Raw genomic sequence first — 24,429 nt, forward strand, 5'->3', positions numbered from 1 at the left:
AACCATGAGAGACTATGGACTCTGAGAAACAAACTGAGGGTTTTAGATGGGAGGGGGTGGAGGGATGAGTTAGCCTGGTGGTGGGTATTTAAGAGGGCACATATTGAATGGAGCACTGGGTGTTATATGCAAACAATGAATCATGGAACACTACAGCAAAAACTAATGATGTAATGTATGATGATTAACATAACATAATAAAATTAAATTAAAAAAAAAAACAAACACCATATATGTGGTTTGTTAGTGTTACAGAATCTAAACACATACATTCTGTGTACTAATGTTACTCTGAATTCATCTTAACTCTCATATTATCATTTTACCTTTGCTCTGATTTTTCATCTACTAATCTTGCTAAAACTATTAACTTCTTTTGCTGTATATATTTTATTTTATTTTTTTCAAGATTATTTATTTATTTGAGAGAGAGAGAGAGCGTGAGCACAGAGGGAGAGGGAGAAGCAGGCTCCTCACTGAGCAGGGAGCCAATGCTAGGTGGGGCTCTATCCCAGGACCCAGAGATCATGACCTGAGCTGAAGGGAGATGCTTAACCGACTGAGCCACCCAGGTGCCCCTGTATATATTTTATTTTATTTATTTTTTATTTTTTTTTAAGATTTTATTTATTTATTTGATAGAGAGAGAGACAGCGAGAGAGAGAACACAAGCAGGGGGGAGTGGGAGAGGGAGAAGCAGGCTTCCCGCGGAGCAGAGAGCCTGATGTGGGGCTCGATCCCAGGACCCTGGGATCATGACCTGAGCCGAAGGCAGATGCTTAACGACTGAGCCACCCAGGCGCCCCGCCCCTGTATATATTTTAAATATTATCTTAATTCTGTTTTTATTTTGCAAACAGAGCAGGTTACATACAAGAAAACGATTATAAAATAATGGATATATCAAATAGAAGGCAGAATGGCAATTCTATTTTTAAAGTTGATGGATACCATAAACTTTCAGATATGCAAAATAAGCCAGTTACTTTAGAGACAAGACAACTGATCATTTACATACTTGCTGGAAGCCTAGAGAAAACCTATCAAAGCTCTGTCACTGACAAATCCTAGAGTGCTTCTCACTCTGGGCATAAAGTAAAGCTCTCCTTTCCAAGTCTGTATATTTTAAATATGACCAAGAATTGTTTTAAGTATATATGAAAAATAAATCCCTAGTTTAGATTTCACTGCTTACTTTATTGTATCATTTTATTCACTACCAAAAAAGACCCACAAGAAACAAAAACACACCCAAATTTCATATGCTTTACTACCCAAATATAACACTAGAGCAATTTTCCAAATCCAATTAAAGATTTTACTGTAGTAAAACCAACATTCATATTGGAAGATGAGACAAACATCTGCTTAGTAAACTAACCATGTTATAACAGGCATTTACTGTTGATAGTTACATTTTATGGGGTATAATTTGACATCTGAATCAGCATAATTTTCTAGTAGAGAAATTTATCTTATACATGAGAGGTTTTAGGACAGTTGACTAATCCCAAGCCACGGTGATATCAGCCAGTATGTATAAAAGAGCTTAAAAAACAAAGTCCAAAGACTTGGGTCCAAATCTAGACTTTATGCATAGTAAGTATATTGGCTCATACTAGGCATTTAACTACCAACATCCATGTCTTGCCTCATCTGTAATATATGGGAGAATAATAATTGCTGCTTTGCAGTATGCTCTTAGGTTGGAATAGTGCAGAAGCAACATTAAAAGATTTCACTGCTATGAATTATTTCATTTGATCAATTTAGTATTATCTTTTGAGTCAGGCAACGCTTTGTTCTGGAATGAATACTTAACATCGTAGGTGAAATATCAATCCCTCTGCTATTTCTTGCTGCTGGTCATTGATCAAGTTACTCAATCTTTCTAAGACTCCGTTTCTTCATCTCTGAAGTGAAGATAGTCTCTACTTCATGGGGTCGCAGTCATGATTAAATAAGATCAAATGTGTAAGGCATCTCCTGGAAGATGCCAGCTAAATAGCAAATCTTTTTTTCTCTTTTTTCAGTGGGTTGATTGTAATGGTTGAGATGCTCAGTCATTGACTCTCAGTTTATTCCTTCATTTCAGTACGAAACAGAAATATCTATCTCAATAACCAACATTCATTATAGCAAACAGCATTGTATCCATTTGAAAGTAATCTCAGAACTTCAAACAATGTGTTTTGAAGAGCATCAATATTTGCTTACTTTTCCTTTAAGAATTAATTAAAAGCAAATGTCAGATTTTTATTAGAAAATTACATCAAGGTGACTTCTCTGGCTCATTTTAACTGTGTGACAATAACACTTTGATTAAAAAAAAAAAAAAAAGGAGCACCTGAGTGTCTCAGTGGGTTAAGGGTCCTACTCCTGATTTTGGCTGTGGTCACCATCTCAGGGTCTTGAGATCTAGCTCCGAGTCAGGCTCTGCCCTCAGCGGGGAGTCTGCTTCAGGATTTCTCTTCCTTTCCCTCTTCCCCTCCCCTGCTTGTGCTCACTCTCTCCCCCCCCAAAAAAACCAACCAAACAAACAGAAAAACCATGCTTTAAATGCAAATGTAATAAAGAAACCAAGAATTTAGGTAAGTTAAAGATTACCTGTTTCAAAATGCCTGCTGCCATTTCATGGCTACAGTCAAAGATTACATGGAACTCCTTGCCTCTTTTCATTTCCTTTAGTAAGGGTTTTGCATCCTTTGTATCAGCAGGTAGTTGACGGATTTTAAGCCTAAGATTATACCTTGATGGAGCTTTGATGAGCTCCTGCAATCGAATGAGACCTATAATGAAAAAAGGGGAGAAAAGAATATTAGAGAAAAAACAGAGTAGGTCATAGAATCATAGAACATATTCACTTCAACACCTGATTTTCTTGACCATGTATATGTGCATTTGATGGTGTGACCACTGAAATTCCTACTTCCTAACTCCACATCCCCAGTTATTTTTGTTAAAATGATCATTTCTCAAAATTCTTTAAGAAATTCTTTTACAAATTATGAAAGACATACATGATTATAAATTGATGTGAATAATTTAAATAAATAAAAGGATATAGAGCAAAATAATCTCCCTCTGTACCCCAATTCTGCTCCCAAAGCGTTGTCACAGTTAATAGCTTACAAATATTATTCCTCCATACATTTTCTATGCATTTCCACATATATACATAGAGCTTTGTTTTGTTTTGTATTTTACAAGAATAGTGGCTTGTGACAATGTCTTAAAAGTTGTTGTAAGTCAGTAACTATTGTTCTAGTTCATCCATTTCACACTGTATTTTATAGCAGACGTAATTTATGTTATTATTCTCTGGTGTTAGAAACTCTGGTTACTTTTTTGTTTTTGTTTACAAGTAATGGGCTAGTAATTTGGTATATACGTAAGAGTAAGGTAACTTTCTTTAATAAAATAAACTCTAAGTAGTAGCCTGAACCATAATTAAATTAAAGAAATAAAACTTTTTCGTATTATTTGCTAGATATAACATTAACTTCAGAAATAAATATAACCACACACATTATTAGTAAAGCAAATATTTTCCTAGAGAAGTAGCTCCCGAGTATGTGTTTCAAAAAATATATCAAATTAGCAGATACATGTTTAATATATCACAGAACTGTAAGATATTTTCCATTAACAGAGACAAATCATCAGATTTATTCTTTTATACAAACTTCAAGTAATGAAACCCCTTCAAGAACTCATATAAAAGACCCAATATATAAAAAATGTGATAAGAAAAAAAGGATCATCTAATTCTATCCTAGCTCGGATCAAATTAAGCAATTTCCTTGTCTCCTCCTCCTACTCTTCTTTCTTATTTACATTTATTCCATCTCATCTCTGTATTTCTCTCAATTTCTATCTTCCCTGAAGAACTACCTTCGTAAATATTAGTAGAACAAATAATAATAAAGGAATATATTTGTAAATAACTAATCTGGAGCTTTCTCTTTGTGAGTTTGTGTGTGTGTGTGTGTGTGTGTGTGTGTTACTTTACTTGGAAACTGGAATAACAGGAATAAAAATATATCTTATTATGAGTAAAAAAACTGTATATTAAAATAACATATGATCCAGAGAGTAAAATCTAATTCTAGGACTTTTTTTCATTCATTTTTTAAATAAATAGACCTTCATACATATAATGGTACACTTCAATATGTTTCAACATAGTTAATAAAATTAACATGACTAGTTTTCAGTATTTGCATCCTCAAATGAGACATACAGTTTAAAAAATATGTAAATTCACAAATATACCTAGTATCTTTTGCTTTTAAAATATTGTTTCATAAAATTTATTTATTTTATAATTTTGCCATTTAAAATTCTATAAATAATATTACATAAACTACACAGTATACTACAATTGTCTCATTTTGTTTTATAAATTTAAATATTTACTAACTATAGTAAAATAAATATCACATAATTAACTGATATTAAAGGTACCCATTAAACATAATATAATTCAGTCTAGAGAATTAACATGTATATAATGAGTACAGATGTTAACAAGCTAAACAAACATAAAAACAAATATTTGAATTTGTAATACCTGTAGTAGTTTAACACTGAACTTAGAAAATCCTCCAAAACATGTATAAAAGTCTATATATTTATTTGCACATGGGAATGCATTGTTTAACTACTTTTTATAAATAAACCAGAATATAATTGCAGGAAGGCAATGGCTCCCAAACTTTGGAAGGTATGACAGTAATCTATGAAGCTGGTTACAATCTAAATAGCTGAATTAGACTCTGCAGAGGATTACAATCTTCCCAGGTGATTTTCCTGGTCATCAAAAAGTGAGGCCAATTTCCAAAGATAAGTCTGGTTTCCGCTAAGTGTCATATGGGAGTCACTTTTGAACCACTTTGGCATAACGATATTATAAGATAAGAACTATATTATATTAGCTAGTAGCATAAGACAACAAAATAATTAATTCAAAGAATGAATTCCAACTTCATTAGGAAACATGAATCAGAAAACTGTAAATACAGCTGACTGTAGGAAAAAGAGAAAGAGAAGAAGACACCATTCATTTACTCCCACATCAAACAAATGTTTATTAAATTCTTACTATGGGTCAAGCAGTGTTCTAGATATTGGCAATACAATGAAAAGTAAAATAGACAAATTTCCTGCCCATACCATGTTAAAAATATGTGGGGGAGGGCAGGTAAAGGCTATTAAGCAGGCAATTATAAATGAAAAATGGCAAATAATATTTTGGTGGGGAAAATGCAATTACTGATGAAGAATACAGCAGAATCATCGAACTTGGAATGAGAATGCTCACGAAAATTACCTCAAAGGAAGTGACATTCAGTTAATACCTGAATAAAAGGAGTAAGAGTGGAAGGAATAGATAGGAAAAAAAAAAAATTTTTTTTATACTGGTAGGGAGGTGAGAGACCGTGGCAAAGAATCTTAAGAAACAAGGAAGAAGTGGTGACCAGTGTAATTTCAGAGGGCATGGGGCTGCTTAAGAAGCCCATGTAAATTACTTCAGAGTTAAGGTCTTAAGGGTAGTGGAAAATGCCCACTTGGAATCCACATTTCAAAAGAATCACTCAGATGCCCGACTTGGTTAAGTGTCTGACTCTTGGTTTCAGCTCAGGTCATGATCTCAGGTCATGACTGAACCCCATGTTGGGCTCCACACTGGGCGTGGAGCCTGCTTAGGATTTTCCTTCTCCCTCTCCCTCTAACCCCTCCCCTCTCACTCCCCCCTCGCTCTCTAAAAAAGAAAAGAACGAAAGAAAAGAAAAGAAAAAAGAAAAGGAATCACTCACATTTTCAATATGGAGGACAGATCAGAAGAGCTAAAACTGGAGGAAGAAAGAGTTGGAAGGCAGTTATAATAAAGCAGGTTAGGAAAGGCCAAGATGTGTGTCCAGGGCAAGATGGTAGGGAGAGATAGAAGTGGATGGACCAGAGAGAGATTTTTGAGAAAGTACTGACAGTACTTGGTGAGGGAGAGGGCTGAGTCAGGGAAGTTTCCCAGGTTTCTGGTTTAGGCGGCTAGGGGGAGACAGTGCTTCCACTGAGCATGAGATCATAGGAGGATCAGGTCAGCTGAGGGTTCAAAGTGAGAGGAGTGATCAGCCATGTCAAGGGTTGCTAGTTAACAAAGAAATAATGATAAACACTTTAAAATGTGTTTATTAAATTTAACTACAAAATCATTGATGACCTAGGTAAGGACAGTTCTACTAGGGTGGTTTGGGTAGATTGTTGTGCCATTACTAGGAGAAGGAGGGAGGTGGAGGTAGATTATTGTGCCATTAAAAGGAGTAGGAGGGAGGTAAAAAATAGACCCCTTCAAAACCATCTCCATGTATTTCCATAATGTAACTTAGTGCCCATCCTAATCAGATAGTGAAGAAACAGATAGGAAAATCCCGCTTCCTCCCATTAAATCAAATATTAAAGAAAACCTATGAAAATATCTTACAAATGCTTTTAGAGATCTTCAATTATTATTAAGAATGTAAGATGATATAAAACCCAAAATGTCTAAGAATTACCAAATTGGATTATCTTTAAACTTTTCCTAGCTCTGAATTTCTATTATTCTCATAAAATTATTTATATAGACACAGAATGTTCTAATACTAACCTCTGCCAAATAAAGGCTTACTTATCTCAGAAGATTTTATACAAGTTAAATATAAATTTTGGGGATTTAGTCTGTCATTGTAGAAATAGCTTGGGTGTTGGTTTGAATCTCAGTTCAAAAACATATGATCTGCATGACTTTGTGTAAGACATTATATCTCTCTCTGCTTTGCCTTCCTCTTCTCTATAATAAGGTAAAACCATATATGTATTAGTATATAAAACACCGAAAAAGGAACTGTCACATATCAGACTCTCAAAAAGTGGCAGTTGTCAATGTTTTTGTTATTTTTGCTAAGAATAGGAAAAATATATTTTTTTAAAAACTGCTGGTTATTAAATCTGTCCTTGGAAGTTATTTTGACACTAATTTAGACTGAAAACCTAATAACATCAAAATTTTAATCGAAATTTTAAGAGATTAACTCATTATCAAAGAAAAAGGAGCTACATAGTTACAGATTAGTCCAACAGTTTTGAACTGAAAAATCTCAAGTGATTCAAAAAAATAGAAATATTCAAAGCATAAAATCCACAAATAGTAATTGCAGAGTCCACCCTAACTATAAATACTGCCAAGTATTTTCAAGTCTCTTAAGAGCTCATGTGGATGGTCCATTGAGCCATCAGGTACAATAAATGTTTACTTATTCTCTTCACACACATATATCCCTGTTGGCATTAATGTAACAGATTTCAGTTTGCCAGATTCCCTGAGGAGTAATATTGAAGAGCTAAAATAGAAAAAAAAATAAAAAAATGAAAACAACTGCTGCTAGTAGGAACTGCCATCTCCTACTTAAGAATTAGAGTAAAATGTTGCTTTTATTCATTCATTCAACATGTATTTACTGCATGTCTACTATGTGCAAGACATCATTTCATGGATAAATATAGTGATTGGAATCATAGCATTTATTCAGTCTTGAACTGCATGAGATATAGTTTGACTTTGGCACTTTTTTTTTTTAAGATTTTATTTATTTATTTGTCAGAGAGAGAGAGAGCACAAGCTCGGGGAGCTGCAGGCAGAGGGAGAAGATGCTTGGGGCTGAGCAGAGGGAAGAAGATGCTTGGGGCTGAGCAAGGAGCCCAATGCAGGACTCAGTCCCAGGACCCTGGGATCATGACCTGAGCCAAAGGCAGACACTTAACCAAATGAGCCACCCAGGCGTCCCGACACTTTAATTTTTAATACAAAAGTTATTTCTGTAATGCTTCTCACCTTCAGTTTTTGGAATAAAATTAGTTCAGCTTTCCAATCAGAGGAAAGAAATCCAGAGAGCTGTTTGAATACTGAAAGTAGAAACATGATTTGTAAATTTTGCTTTTCACCATCTCCTGCACCAGGTGCTTAGACTTCTCTCTTGGCTTCCAAGTCTTCGTTGCTCTGTCCTGTGATATTGTTTCTCTTTTATCCATATTTTCACTCTAGATCCTTTGCCTTCCCCATTATCTGGCAATTACATACAAATCTCTGAGTTTTGTTATTTAAAACAACTATTTATAGTATGAGAGAGTTGACAAAAAGGAAGATGGACTCAAAATATTCAAAGAATGCATGTTTACCCACTTTATTCAATGAGTTATTTGATGGCATCCTTGCAATTTAATGTATGTGGATGGGGATTTTATCCAAAGGGAAATGGCCTTAAACAGCAGGAATGTCTAATTACAATACTGGGTATGTATTTTCCTCTGTAGATCTCTAGCGATCTTCCTACCTCCCCCAGTATTCCTCTGAAAATTATCATGTTCTAAAAAATTCCTATCTCAGAAAAGATTACCCTAATCAAATTCATCATATATACTTAAATATGCATGCTCTGTAAAATATAATAGGAAAAAAGTAAGCTTCTTAAAATAATTGAGATGATTTACATGTGGTCATTTCCTATGATTCCTTGGTCAAAATAGAGAAATAAAAAGACCCATCTATGAGATGAAATAAAAGAGTGAAATTTATTTTGTTGAAAATGTGGTTAATACAAATAATTTCCAAACAAAAATTTTCAGAAATGTAGTATACTTTAACAAATTTGGTACCCGATTAATTTATTTAATGAAAGAGTAGAATTATAACTCCTTAAAACAATCTTTTAGTTAAAATGCCCCCTCTTTCCCTAATGTAATTAGTTGATGTAATGATAATAAAAGAGAAACAATCTGCACAGATGGGTTCCTGAAAATCTTCTAACAAAAAAGAGCACTACATTGCAATTATCCCTTTATTTTGGTAGATGAATAACATTCTATTCCCTCTAATTCCTTCACTGAGAGTACATGTTTTTTAACCTTTTTCTGCTTTCAGATATTGTACAGTAGCTGAAATCAAGGTTTATCGTCAGCTTACAGCAGGACAGAGGCCTGCTCTTTTCAGAAGGTGCCATCAATTCAGCAAATAAGGAGAATCCAGAAGGAGCCATTTATGCACACTCCAGCTGGCACTTTCTTCTAAAGAGATCAATCACACCCCCCTCTCTGCAGGCCCAGCTTCCCCCAGCCCCAGGAAGGGAGTCCCAAGGTTCCTCCTATATCCAGGTATCCACTTCAGTAGCTACACAAACTAGAGTCTTGCCGCAAACCTGGCTCACTCATCAGGGCTATTTATCATTTTAGTGAATGGGGTCCTTGTGCAGGCCAGACCTCTCCCCTACCGTCCAAATGTATTGTATAATAAACTATACAAAAATGACTCATCCACAGTCAGTGTTTCATCATCAACCCTACCCCCTTTTCTTTCAGTTGAGAAAAGAGAATTCATTGAGAGACCGAACATCTCAAGGAGTTATTTTTATTGGAATGCTTTATTTGTGCCACAGAGTGTTTTAGACTTTTTATTTTTCTTTTTTAAAGTAGGCTCCATGTGTAGCATGGAACCCAATGTGGGGCTTGAACTCATGACCCTGAGATCAAGACCTGAGCTAGGATCAAGAGTCAGATGCTTAACCAACTGAGGCACCCAGGCACCCCTGTGCTACAGAGTGTTTTAAAGAAAACTGAATAAAATATCTACACCAGGATTTTGTAGTCTATCCTAATGTGTTAAATACAGACAAGGGAGCTAATCGTATTAAGAAAATCAAAAGTGGCTTAGACAAGAGAAGTAGATTTCCATTGAAAAAAATTCTGTCTCCAAATTTTTGTCTGCCCTCCTCCCTTTGGGGATGAGGTAGATTTGTTCATCAGTACAGGGAAAATAGAAAATAAAGAAAATTGGAGTCTAGAATAAAAAGGGAGAAGAGGAAGGGAAAATGAGAAGAAACTTCCAAAGTGGTTTTCATCTTCTTAGAAGAGAGAGAGAAAGTTATGTGGAGTAAAATTGGAGGGCTGGTCTCCTGGGAAAATCTTCAGATTTTAACAATAACCTGACAGAGAGGGAATGCCTTCTCTCTTTTTGAAATTTGCTGTATATTTAAAGTAGGATAGAGCCTAATATATTCAAAACTCAAAACATGTAAAATACTTCAGCATTATATATTAGAAACCAAGCCACAAATGAGTTTTAATTTACATGCCAAGGTGAATTGACTATGTGTGGCTCCCTAGAGCACTGTGTAAAAAAATTTTTGAGACTAGTTCTGTGTTCAGGGGCATGTTTCAATAAGGGATTTGAACCTGAGGTATGGGGTAGGCATAGTGGCATCATGTATTGGTCATCCTTATATTAAAACCTCCTCCTTACTTATTAGTGTCATCAAATTCTATCCATGATATTGTTTTATTGATGGCAAAGCCTTTCTATGCTTCAGAATGGAAAATATTACAGTGCAGACCATACATTTTAGGCACCATGCTCTTTATGTGAAGGCAAGACCCATGGTTCAACATTGAACCATGATGCATTCAAATAAGTAGAATCCAAACAGGAATTCTGACTCTTACAGTCTCCTAAAAACATTAAAAATGTGTATAAATTGTCTGAAGCAAACTCATTAAAATTCTATATTGTTTTTTTTCTCAAACCCCTCAAATTCTGAAAACTTGCATTGACACATAATACACATACATGTGTGCATTTGTGCACACACACAGGCTCACTTGCATACACACACACACACCCCTCCTCTGTTTCTATTTCCCTGGGAAATTTTATTTATGTCTGCCCTGACTTCTCCCCACAGGATAATCTGGCCATGGTGTTTCTGTTCTTTCTGTTCTGTTTCCATTTCTAAAGTCCATACCACACATGTTCACAATATTGATCTAGAAAAGCAGAAGCCTCCTAGGAAGGCCTAAGTGGGGAAGGCATAAACTAGCGGTACCTGAATAACCTTTAGCAGGTTAGTCATGGAGAAAGGCTGAGACCTTTCAAACATATTTGCAACCTATTCATAAGTCAGTCTTATACGTTGCATCATGATGCCAAATTTCTGAACCATATTGTGGCATGGCAGTCTGCATCGATCCCACCTCATTAACTTTCTACTGAATGGCTACAGACAATATTTAAATTTTCCAAATTTTAGTTTTCTCACCTGTAAAAATGTGATCACAATAACTATTACAATACAGAAAAAATCAAATGAGCTAGTGCATATGAGTCAGTTAGTACTGTGCCTGGCACAGATTCACCCTCCTTACTGGTTTCTGGTAATTAGTTCTCCCCGGAACTCAAAAATCACTGGTGTGTGTGTGTGTGTGTGTGTGTGTGTGTGTGTGTGTGTGTGTGTGTGTCAGTAGGCTCTGTTTTCTCCCCAAACTCTGCCTGCAATCTTACGCGTGGTCTCTATCAAAATCTCTTCATTTAAGCATCTAAGTAAATCCTGCTTCCTGCTAGGAACTCCATCTACATGCCAATAACTCCCAAATTTATATCTCTTGCCAGATACTTCCCTGAACTCTAGAGTCCTAAATTCATTTTCCTATTTGACAATTGTGTAGTAAAAAATTAATCTTGTCAAAGAGAGGTCTGGCCTTTGCTATTGTCTCCTGGGAGGTAATCTCTAAGCCCTTGGAATGTCCTGTCTGATCAGAGTGCCTTTGTTTATCTGGGAGCCTTGGGCCACACAGGATAGACTAACAATGTGATTTACGGTAGGGGTTTTGAGTCATGAAGTAGCAGCTCAGCCTCTGGAGGGGCTAGAAACTACAGGTGGGCCAAGTGCCTAGTTAGCCATGCTTACGTGATCAACCCCAGTAAAAACTCTGGACACCCCAATGCTCACATGAGCTTTCGTAGTTGGCATTACTCCATGCATAGTGTCACCCACTGTTGCCCAGGAAAGTTAGCAATGTCCACAAGTTGAGTTGTTGGGAGAAGACAACTGGAACCTCTGAGTGTGGACCTCTTCTGGACTCTGCTCCATGTGCTTTTTCTCTTGGTTGATCTTAATCTGTATCCTTTTGTTATAAATTATAACAGTGAGTATAACAGCTTTCAGTCATTCTGTGAGCTATTCTAGTGAATTATCAAACTTGAGGGTGATATTGGGGATGTTTGAAATTGCAATCAGTCAGAAATGAGGGTGGTTTTGGGGACTCCTGAATAATGCAACATCTCTACTTTGATGTATAGTAAATACTACACAGCATTCCAAAATTGGCTCTTCACGTCCCCAGCCTCCAAAACTGCTCCCCACTCAGTCTTCCCCACATAGTATAATGGCAACTCTTATAATTCCAGTTACTCAGGCCAAAAACCTTGGTGTCACCTTTGATCAGCTCTTGCTAGCATACCTTACATCCAGACTATTAGAAAATCCTTTTCTACCAACTCTTACTGCTTCTAACACACTGGATTGAGTTTTACGATCTCGCAAATGGATTATTGTAAAAGCCTCCTAACTAGCATTGCCCTTACACATTTTTATGTCCATGTATATCTAGTAGCAATTCATAACCTGTTAGGCTTATTTCATAAGTCCGGTGAGTGCAGTGATTGGGAGCTTTTAAAATAGTAAGGTGGGGATGAAGATGGCAGGAAGACACAGAAGAGTTTAAGTACAGGCCTGGATACAATAAGAGTGGTTAGGTGGAACTATGCTTAGTGGCCACTGAAATATGGAGTCCTGAGGCTCAACTCAATTGCAAAGAATTGAGTCAATTCACAACAAATTCTAAAGCATGAGATACATTATGAGAGTGGCTTATGGTTCTCTAGGACAAGTGGAGGGAGATATTGTGCTTCCAGACAACTAGTCCATCTAAACTTATTCCAATAACAATACAGAGAGCACAATGCCATCCTGCTGGGTAGGGTCTCCGAGAGCTCTTGAGTTCAGAATGGGGGAAGCAACAGGGATAATGGGGACAAAGTAGAGAATACCAGAACTCCTTCCATGTGCTTGAAGCTGGGTTCAAGCTGCAAGACTAGCTCCACACCACCTCACAACAGCCTGCCTCACAAATGGACTGAACTGGGGTGTTACATGGAGTGTGTTTATGATACCTGGAAGGCAGAGGATGCCAACCTAATTACTACTCCTGAAGTCAATACTAAAATATGTTGTCCCCATTTCTTCCCTCACTGTTATGAAAAAAAAGTAATTATGTCATTATTAGAAAGCAAACAGTGCTTTTGACCATGCCAAGGCTGAAACTCTTTGGCTGCTATAGCCTCAGGGTCTAAGTTCAATATGTGCTAAGGTCAATTTTCTATTTAGAATGCTCCATTTGTGAGGAGCCAATAGAATAAATGTTGTATTTCTATCTTGCTTACTGTTATTACAACCTGTTCACATCTGATTCATGAGAGGATAAGCACGTTAGTGACTGGTTTCCAGCCGAGGTAACTTAAGGGCTGTGCATTTGAGGGGCGCCACAGTCACGGTTGAGTGGCTTGTTCTAGGCTGACACAGCCCCAGGTCCACCCTATCATCTAATTTCTCTTTGTCCTCTTCATATAGCTGCTGAATGTGGGCCTAGGCCTGGTGTAATGAGAGAGGGCAAGTAAAAAGCAGGACAGTTTAATAAGGCAGTTGTATTTGTCAGAACTCTTTTGGTAATATGTGCAGACCTTATTCACACTGCGCTGAACAAAAATGAAACTCACTGCCGCCTATAAACTCCAGGCATGGCTGGAGACGACCATTCTTTCTCTGCTGCTGTTCTCTCTTCCTCTGTGTTGCCTTTGCTACCCCCCAACATTTTCCCATTTGATGGAACAGATGACCAACAGAATTCCACTCTAACAACAGAGATTTTTGTCTCAAATTCTGTCAAAATCCTAAGAAGGACTGCATCTGGCCCAGATTGGGATTATGTGGTGGGAGTAGAAGGGCTGAAGTTAGATGCCTTAGTGGGTTGTGTGACATGAAAGTGAGGCTTGCCTGAACCATAGAGACTCAAAAGATTCCCTCAAAGAGATTCTGGACAAACAAGTAAATGCCACCCAGAAATGCATCACAACAATGTTTTAGAAACTCTCTACAAAGAAAGTACTTTAACTTGTGACCAGAGTTTGGTTATATTTTGATTTAATGGTTGTTTTCCATTAATGTTACTTTATTATTTTTCATCAGACTGGGGCCCTTTCAGGAGTCTAAGAGATAGAGATATTAAGTACATAGTAATTAGACCAGGACAGCAAGCACAACTCAGGAACATTCTAGGCAAACCAGGAGTTCTGTATGGTCCTCCCACTTCACAGCATTCTTTGTCCTTCATCATAGTCACTTCATCACCTGCTGTCTTGGCAGTGTTACTGACCCACCCTCAGTGGGACTGCCCCACCCCATTGTTCAATTCTGATGGCCACACTGCAGGCTCTTTGTCTCAAGACAGTCCTGCTCGGGTGCACACCTGTCTTTCTATCACTCTACCCGCCCTCTCAGCTTGCGATAACCCAACTTCCACCCTCCAGACAGGGGCTGATTAGCCAGCCTGCTGTCATTTAATCCCCACTTATGTCCAGGTCAGTGCAGTTCTGAAGCCACAAATGATCCTTCCTAGCTCTTATTTTGGCTCTGTCCCAGGATGCTGCTGTTACTGGGTTTATCCTGCCACTTCATACATCAAATATGATTTAAAATTGATGCTGATGAAACAGTGTGAGAAGTTTTATGTGGTGGGCCCATGACTAACAATAAAGGCCAGAACTACTACATGCTGGTGGGAATGCTAAGTAAAATGTGACCCTTAAGGAGCTCAGATTTTATTTCATATTTTTGTCCCAGAAAAGAATACTATTAACCCCAATGCCTTCAGCAATTATGCTCATTCAGCATATATGAATGGTTGAAAGATGTGAATATATCAGAATTACGTGGCAGCACATAACATGTGTTTGAATTGGGAATGCAGAAGTAAAATATGAAACATAAACAGTAGATGTTTGCCATCTATGAGATTACAGCATAGTGGGGAGATAGGTATGCAAATCATTTTCTACAATGAATTCTATGTAATAGTGTGAGTGTCTCTAAAGTGCAGTGGAAGTGGTAGGGATAGAATGCCTAAGGAGGGGTAACCATTTGGTACGTGGAAAAAGATGGATGATCTTGGAAAAAAGAGGAAAGTGCATGTACAAAATATAATGATATGAGAGTATGGAAGTTCCAAAATCTTGTGAGCTATTTGGTTGGTACTGCTGGAAAATCAAGTATAAGCTGTGATATGGTGGGAAGTGAGGCTGGACCAGCAGCAGGCAAGAACTGGTTATGAAGGACATCTCCTTAGATTATACTTTGTAAGTAGAGGAAGGAAGGAACTTCATAGTTGCAAGTACTTAAAGAATTCAGGCTGGCTTATGCAGAAAGAGAGAATTGATTAGAAACATTCAGGTAATTTCATGAAACCCCAGCATGGGAATTCAGTCTTTCCTTAGAGACCAGAAACAAATAGGAACAAGGTTAGAAAGATATCACTATCTTTCACTTCTGCTCTTTTTTGTGTGCTGGCGTCATTATTCTCTTCCTAATGAGACTGGTTTTCTCTGATTCACAGTTCAAATAGGAGACATGGCCATCTTTCAAATTCACTCCTGAATTTACTTGTTATAGGTCCAGCAGCTGGCAGAGACCAACTCATCTCTCTTGGTTCCAATTCCAAATTCCTGGATAGGGAATCTAATTGGCCCAGCTATGTTAACTCTTGGTCTACTCAACTGTAACCAGAGACACAGACTTACCTTAAGCTATGAGAATCAGCCTGGGCCCCACCTCTGAAGGTGAGGAAGCTAGGGGATTTAGGGAGTTAGACGTGCTTCCCCTGCCCACTGTGGCATCACTAAGGAAGTTAAGGCGAGTGAGATGAACAAATTTTCCTGTTAAAAAATCACTCTGGTGGTATTTCTTTTTTTCTTTTTTTTTTTTTTTTTTCATCCAAAATCTGTTTATTGGGATAGTGTCCCACTCATCTTGATTCAGGGTGCTTTTAGTGCTGCTTCCGCCTGAAGGAGCATCCTCCTGTAAGCCTTGCTTTTCCTCCTGTGGGCTGGCAAAGGACAGTGGAGCAGCCGACACACAGAACTACCGTTTGTGCGTGGCTAAAGACGGTGGTGATTTTGTAGCATTTTGGGCACTTCACGTCCATGAAGTAGGAGTTGGGGCTCTGCACCAGGCGCTCTTCTTGTGCCTCCTCTTCTCCTCTTCTGGGGACGGGTGCAAGAGATCCTTCGCGAGGGGCATGTTCTCAACGGGAGGTCGTCACCGCCGGAAAGGACTCTGGTGGTATTTCTGAGGATGGATTTGTGCGTAGTAAACTAGGGGACATTGACAGTGAAAGATAATCATGAAAAGGAGGCTGTCTTGTGTTTTAGCCTCTCTCAGCATAAGTGAGAGAATAGCAGGAGGAATTTCCTCTACTCTGCTTCATCCTTGGTTTGACTAATGTCCTACCACATGTCTGGATGCATTCTCTATTATTTATTTCTCTGGAAACATATCTCGTATAAAGAAGAATCGTCACTGAATTTAACTACATCCTTAAGTGAGGCAATGTGTGTTGATTTTTTGAATTTCGACTTCCGCTCCAAAGACTTTTAGGTTGCTCTGAAACACATGCCACATGGCTAACATAATAGACTTACATTAGTCAAGATCAGGAGAGTGACGTGTAACACCAGAAACCCAATCTACTAGTTTGTAATGAGGACTATATCTATCACAAGCGTGGCAATATTTGAATTGCAGGACCACAACATTCTCAAATTACATCAGAAACCATATCATAATCTGAAGATTCCTTAATATTATTTTGGCATCAGAACAAAGGGAATTGGCCCAATGAATGTAACAATCATTTGTTGTGGGTTTGTGTTTTATCCATAAGAACTCTGTGAAGAGGTACTGTTGTCAGCCCCAATTTGCAGATGGTGTGAAGACACTGATATCTGGGTTATTATGTTCAAAGTCTCATGGCTAGAAAGTCACAAAGCCACATTCAAACCCTGGGAGTCTTTTTCTAAATCCAGTACTGAGTCTTTGCATCCTGAATGCAATAACTTTGGTCTTACTGGTAACCCATCAGCTAAGAATCTATGTTTCATTAACAATTTTTAGATGTGTCATCTGTGTTTTCCTGTGTAAATCTCTGTTTTTAAGAAACTCAAATATCCAACCAATTCTCTTTCTGATGAACATATTCTTTTTTGGTTATATTGGTACCTTCAGACAGGATATAATCACATCGTGTTTAGCTGGAAAACATTCTTTTAAGGTAGTTTTGCAAGTTTTCATTCTCATTCATTATGTTTTGATTTCACTATTTTAACTCTCAGAGGGTGACTTAATTTCCAGGTGTTTCCAGAGTACTTTACTCCAGCCTCCAACGGTGACAATGGCACATAGAGTCCACTGAATTGTGCTGTAGGTCGTATGATATCCATTCATAATGAGTTTGGGAAGTAAAATTATTCTATTTGCTACCTATTTGTTATACAAACATAAATTCTGTCATTGCATTTAAACATAAATCTTATTTCTAAATTTCTATTCTAAAATATTTTTAGAGATTAAACATATACATGTTTAAATACATGTTAAACACATATATATATATCTTGTATATATCTTGCATATTTTCCTTTTTTGCTTCTGATTATCATTTTCCACTTCTATGGCTTTCCAAGTCCTTCCCACTTTCCCATAAGTCAACTAAGAATCTTTCAGTCTTAGTAAGATGAAGGAGGAATCCTTCTCTACTAAATCCTTCTCAAGCAATAAGCTTATGCATTATATGATCTCTCATAACTAATATTAAGCAGTAGTCCTTAATTGTCATTCCATGTGGAACTCCTGAATATAGGGTCTAGCTGCCAATCCTCTGCCTCCCCCCACAATGCATTGTTCCTTGCTCCCGTTGCTTATCAGTATGATGCAATCTTGCCAGCTCCACTAATTCGTCCCTTAATTTTATATCCATAGTCCCTTGAGATTCATTCTAAATTCTTTCATAAAAGAAGAAAGTAAAAACAAGTTGTTCATTATTTTTATTCTTTTGCAACCCAGAGGATTTTTGATAATGCTATTTGATAATATTTAGATCACTTACTATATACAAAATTTGTTTTACTAATTCTTCACAAAACTTTCCATTGTCAAGGAAGGGCTGAGAGTAGTACATGCAAGGTGAAGAGTAGAAATGAGAAAGATTTCAAAGAAGAGGTAAGTAGAGGAGTGGGCTGGGCATGGAGAATGGTTCAGAAGGCAGAAGTGATGGCAGAGCCATTGTGGGTCACGTGGTATGGAAGCCTGAATGAATCCATAACCAGGCCTCATCCACGAGACAATATGTGGGTGGAAAGGAAGCAAAGTGTGAGTGGGAAGTAGCATGGCTGAGATAATGCAGTAGTAGGACAGCACTTCCTCCCAAATTGAAACCTAAATCCAAATCATAAACTTTGCTTTAATGTGGGCTGATGTCGACCTTACATGCGTCACAGAGTTGAGTGAGAAATAGGAGTGAAAAAAGTCCAGTAGCAGTGGGTGGTATATAATTTCACTCTTTTAGCCATTCAGACACTAGAGATCCTAGGCCAGCTACCCAACCTGTGGAAAGGCTCTTTTAGCTGGGGATATAGAAGTAGACATCAGTGAGAATAAAGCTTGAGGTTAGTATCCTAGTCAAATTAGTTGTAATTCATAAGCAATCAGTCTTTAATTCCAGCAGAAGGTTGGCAAAAAATGTAAAACATAACAAAATAAACAAATAAACATCAGGATCCCAGTTGTAACTTGGTATAGTTGTAGGTGCCAGAGAGTCACCATAAGATACAAAGATCTTGATTTAAAACAGGAGATGAACTCTAAACCCAACTTGTACAAGGTCAAGGCTTATGTTAAGCTACTAGGCTTGCTATTCACAAATTTTAATATTAGATATTTATTCGATTTATGATATGCATTTATTAAGCAGCTGTTATGTAACAGACCTTATCCTAAGTGCACAGACTACCATGAACTGAGGATCATTGAGACCTCACAGTTTAATGGGGGAGATGGACGATACACCATCAGTTGCAATGCACTATGGTAAGTACTACCAAGCGGGAAATGGAGAGGCAGGGACACTTTTCTAGTAGAAAAATGTGTTAAATGAAATTTTAAAGAACCATGAGTAAAACAGGCAAAGAGGGGGGCTTAACTCTTGGAGAAGAAGAAAAATATCTTAGAGGGAATTTAATGCACAAAGGTATTGGTAACAGCATGGTGAGTCTGGGGAATTTCAAAGAGTTCAGTTTGCCTGGCATTGAACAAGAAAGAAACAGGGTGGTGAGAGACGAGGAAGGAAAGGTAAGCAGATGCTGTGCTCCTAGGTAGGCTAGGATGACAGCTCAGAAAATCAGAACCAGGTAAGTAAGTAAATTAGGAGTCTGGGGTATAAGTCGCCAGGAGAAACTTTGAAGAATGAAGCAGATATAATGTTCTGAGTGGGTAATTTGCTATAAAATAAATGAGAGCTGCCTAGGGCAAGCAATGATGACAGAGGTCTGGTAGAGGGAGTCAGTTACATAATCTCAATGTGGTGTCCTTCCACGGGTAGGCTCTGCTTTCACTCTTTAAATCTGTTTACAACCTTCAGGCAACTTTCAGCACATTTTGACATTTTCCAAAAGAAAACCTACAAGCAGAGATTCTACTGAAAAGTTAGTGAAAGAGACAGGAGAGAAGATTATATCAGAAGACATACCCAAGTCTCTCTTCTTGGTTATGTGACACATAATCTCCTTCCAAAGCATGTTTGGCTCTTCACTGCATACATTGTCTAAGTCTGTCCCTCTTTCCTGTGGCAAACATGAACTCCACCTCACCTCTCTCAGTCTTAAGGACCAGCTGACAGAGAAGCCCCGGAGGTCTATCCACCAAGTGGGCTTATTAGAGCAATCACAAATTGGGTCTCTCCTTCAAGGAGACTGCAATGCTACCTGCTATGAAAAATCCTTCATATTATTAGAATTGGCCACAATTCTCTCCGTTCTGCACTATCAAGTCTTTCTTCTCTACTGGCTTATTTTCTTCAGAATACAAGCATATTATTATTTAGTTTTAAATAAATTTTCTCTTGACCCCAATTTCCCCACCAGCTATCCCCTCATCCCTCTGTTTTCTTTTGTAAGAAAGTTCTAGAAAGAGTTACCTATATTCACAGTCTCTGATTCCTCACCTCCCATTCTCACTTAAGCTCGCTCTAATCAGGATTTTGGCCTCACTACTCACTCCCCTGAAACTGCTCAACATCACCAATGATCTCCAGGTTGTTAAATTCCATGGTCAAGTCTCAGCCTTCCTTTCTCTTGACATATCAGCAATACAGCTCCCTGCTTCCTTGATAGGATTTCTTCGCTGATTTCCAGGATACCCCATACTCTTGGTTTTTACTTTCTCTTACAGCCGTCTCATCTCCTAGTCTTCTTTTAATTCTTTACACTCATTCCTATGGTGATCTCACCCAGTTTCCTGGTTTTAATACTACTCTCAAATGAATATTTCAGCCCAGACTCTACTGGATCTCCAGACTACTATCTCCAACTGCTTATTCCATCACATCTCTATTTGAGTGTTAGTAGACACCCAAAACTTAACATCTCCAGAGCTGTACATTCTGTTCCATTCCCAGTTCCCTGTTCCCATTTTGGGAACAGAGTCAGTTGGTGGCAACTCCATTATTCAAGTTCCACCTCAAAATGTTTTCTTTGCTTGTAATGCTCTTCTCCACATGCTTTGCTCTCTCATCTGCTTTGACCAGCCTATTCTCTGTCTTCTTCCACTAGAATATAAGCTCCATGGAGGCAGGGCTTTTTGTCATTATTTTTTGGATGCATCTCAAATGATGAGAGCACATCTAGTACATGATAGATGTTCAAACCATTTGTTGAATGGATGAATGAATTACATGATCTTTAATCCCAAGAAGCTTACAGTCCTTTTGGGGAAAGAGATTATATGTTGCAGAAAAGAATGTTTCCCAGGCAGAATGTGCTAAGTGATAAGTGAGTAGAATAGATCCAAAGTGCTAAGACATTGTTTTTTCTAAGGATTCAGAAGATTGGACTCAATTTGAATAATTCATTCTGGGGGAAAATTGATCATAATCTAGGGAAGTGAGGATGGGAGTAAAACATTTTAGATGAGAGCAATTTAGGGCCTCAATGCCATTGCATTTCTGAATTTAAAAGGAGGCTATTTGTTGCCAGAAAAAAAAAAAAAATACAAAAAGAGTTTGTTCCAACTGGAGGTCTCTTTCTTCTTTGTCTACAAAACTGCAAAACAATACCCCACTAATGGGTTTTTTGGTTAATGCATATGCAGTGGCTGTTACTAGGTGCTGGGTGTGGGTGTAAAGAAGGAAAGAAAAAAACTGGTCTATAATCCCCATTTCAAATCAGATTTTTTTCAAGTCAGTTAACTGCAAAATAAAGAGGAAAGGGAATTAAATAGTTACTTAGAAACAAAAGAAAAAATGTTAAGTGGGCCAAGGAAAAAGCTTTTAGCAAATGTGAAAAAAAAAAATCACACTGGCACTGATGATGGGCTACTTAGGAGTGATTATTTCTAATGGAGCAAAGAGGGGCAGTGGGTGCTGTGAGGTGCAGGCTAGAGTCTCCTCAAAGAGACCCTGGGCTTCCTGACTGTCACTTTCTGCTGGGGCCAGGGTTGACTTTCTGTCAAAGCACCCCCACTCCTGCATCAGCTGTTCTAGGCACAGCCAATTATGAAGTGAAACCATTTGAGGTACAGCTTTTCTTTGTCCATTGAGGATTTTTTCAGGGGCAGTTGAGGGCTAAACTGAAATGGAAGCAGACAAAATTTATCTTTGCCTCAAGACTCCCCTCTTGCCCTTCCCTTCTCATCCGTGACCCCTCTAATGCTTCAGGAACCAAGGGGACTGCAGACTTTTCCTTCTCCTAGCCAAAGAGAGGAAGATATATTTCTGATCATTTAGACTGACATCTTTACTAATTGGTTTCTAATCTTTCCTCTCTTGGGGATTATTAGTGTTTTAAACCTTTGCTCTTCAGTTGTGAGATCTAAAAAAATTCTGCCTACTCTGGAAGGTTAAAGAAAATTTAAGCATCTCAATTAATTCTAACAATAGAGTCCAACCTGCTTTCAGGTTGCTTTGGTCAAAGGAAATGGTAATTTGTCTGGATCTCCCAAGAAGTCCTGTTGTAAAGAATTTATCAAGGAGCACTGAATCAGTTTTAACTGTATGAGACATCCCTGGAAGATCTAGGGATGGCAGAAACGCTCTCCTGGCCTTTACTCCTCTCATCTGCAACCCTAAGGTGTGGTCTCTGTTCAGACTTGGTACAGAGGACCCCCTTGCACCCTCTTCCTCCCATACTATATAACCTCTTTTTCTTCCCTTCCTCAGCCACCTGGTATCAGCCATCAAGGATCCAGGCCTCATACTCCAGGCTTTCTCCCTTGACTCTTGGCTGATAACTGGTTTGATTTCTTTGACTCTACCCTGAAGCATGTTGACCCTGCTGGTACCTTGAACATTTTGTAAACTCATTTGCCTGTTTGCTGTAAATCTTACGTCTCCAAGTTCATTAGAGGGAGGATGTCCAGAGTAGATTAGGAAGGAGATACAGTTCTAATAATTTATGAGAATACAGGCAGAAGCTCAGGTATGGCTTGTACTTATATGAGGACTAAAGTGATCTCTGAAAGTCAGGGCTGATTATCAGCTAGTAAACATCTTTTAGTTGTATCAGCTGTTGGTGGATGCCTATGAGGAAATTGGTTGTGAAATATTTTTAATATTACTCCAACCTACTGTGGCCCAGAGGCAAGGTGGTAGAATGGGAAAGCATGGACTTTAGATTCAGCCAGACACGGTAATAATGAAATGTGTGACCTTGGCCAAGTTACATAACTTCCTTACTTCTTCTATGCTCTCTGTGGTTTTTCTGTGCCTCCTGCAAGGCTTAAATAACATGACAGGAATAAAAAATATATACCACAGTTTCTGGAGCTATTTTTATTTTGCTTATTTATTCATTTATTTATTTATTTATTTGTTTGTTTGTTTGTTCGTTTGTTTTTATTCCAGAACCTGATCTCCTTGGAGGGAAGTAAGAGGGGGGAAGTAGTTAGAAAGGAGCTTCTGGAAAAAGAGTGGTTCTGGTGATTATTCAGAACGTGTAGTCCCTTTAGTTCCTATAATTTTAAAAGTATAATTACTATTATCTCAAACAGTAAACACATAGAATCATAGGTTGATAAACAACCCTTATAGCTTTAAACTCAAGCCTTAGTTTATCAGGTGAATCTCCACATTGAGGACATTGAATAGCAATGGTACACAGTATCCTGACTCATAATTAAAAAAAAAACACTAAAAAATCATTCTAAAGGAAATTTTCACATCTACCTACCAGGGAAATCGAGATAACTCGGTGAAACTATCTCTATACAGATATGAGGTAATAAAGCCTGAAATTTGTGGTTTCTGATGATCTAATAGAACACCAGAGTAGAGCTTTAAGAATCTGATGAATAGTTTATGTATCTTTGGTCTAATTCAAATCTCAAATATGTTCTTCATTTTTGTACCTCCAGAACCTGGAACAGTGTCAGGCATTTAGTAGGTGACTAAAAAATGCTCATAATAGAGATACTGCTCCCCAATCCTAATTGTATTGAGCCTATGTATATTAATTTCTAAGCTACAGATAGACTTCTAAGCCATACTTACCTTGAAGCTATGGTGTATCTTTATTGTAAATCTGCAAAGTAGTTAACAAAAAACAATGCCTAGGAACATACTAGGAGAAGCCAGTGGGTCTTCATCAGGGGTGACGTTGCCTCCAGGGGACATTTGGCAATATCTAGAGATATTTTTGATTGTCAGAACTAGGAGTGGGGAATGCTACTGGCATTTAGTGAGTAGAGGCCAGGGATGCTGCTAAACATCCTACAATGTACAGGACAGCTCCCCACAGGAAAGAATTATCTGGTCCCAATGTCAGTAGTATCAAAGACGAAAAACTCTGACCTAAGCATTGGATATTTGAGACTGGCTCTTAGCACATCACTGTTATATATAATTCTGCTTTCTGCTTCCCATGCCAAATGCTTTATGTACTCATCCATAAGATGTGTATTCCAGCCATTCAGGTAGATTTTCCATTATCTAACTTCACTTTGCCTTCCCTTTTACAATATGGCAGAAGCTTTTCATCTCTAGTAAAAAAAGCAAATGACTTAGTGAGTTGTATGAGGGGCATTATGCATCCTTTTTTACAGTGACAGTCTGCTGGTTCAGATATAATCTTTATCTCTGGAAAAGTGGAGATACTAAATGTCATTTACTCATCTCTGCTTATCTCCTATTTTTGTTTGTCTGGCTGCAGTTTTGTAATCTCATAAAACAAAACCATGGCTTAATGTGCAC

General features: G+C 37.8%; 1 protein-coding gene and 1 pseudogene across 4 annotated transcripts in view; both read right to left on the minus strand.

The window, feature by feature from the left end:
• Positions 1-24,429, minus strand: part of GRIK2 (glutamate ionotropic receptor kainate type subunit 2) — a 1,096,112-nt gene that overhangs the window by 371,936 nt on the left and 699,747 nt on the right. For all 4 annotated transcript variants that reach the window (XM_078054938.1, XM_078054939.1, XM_078054940.1 and 1 more), the window contains one exon: positions 2,608-2,789. In XM_078054938.1, coding sequence (XP_077911064.1) covers positions 2,608-2,789 — 182 coding nt within the window. The remainder of the gene's footprint in view (positions 1-2,607; positions 2,790-24,429) is intronic.
• On the minus strand, positions 15,876-16,241 carry LOC118526674 (small ribosomal subunit protein eS27 pseudogene; annotated as a pseudogene).

The sequence above is a fragment of the Halichoerus grypus genome, chromosome 9 (genome assembly GCF_964656455.1).
Source record: "Halichoerus grypus chromosome 9, mHalGry1.hap1.1, whole genome shotgun sequence".
Classification (NCBI taxonomy): Eukaryota; Metazoa; Chordata; class Mammalia; order Carnivora; family Phocidae; genus Halichoerus; species Halichoerus grypus.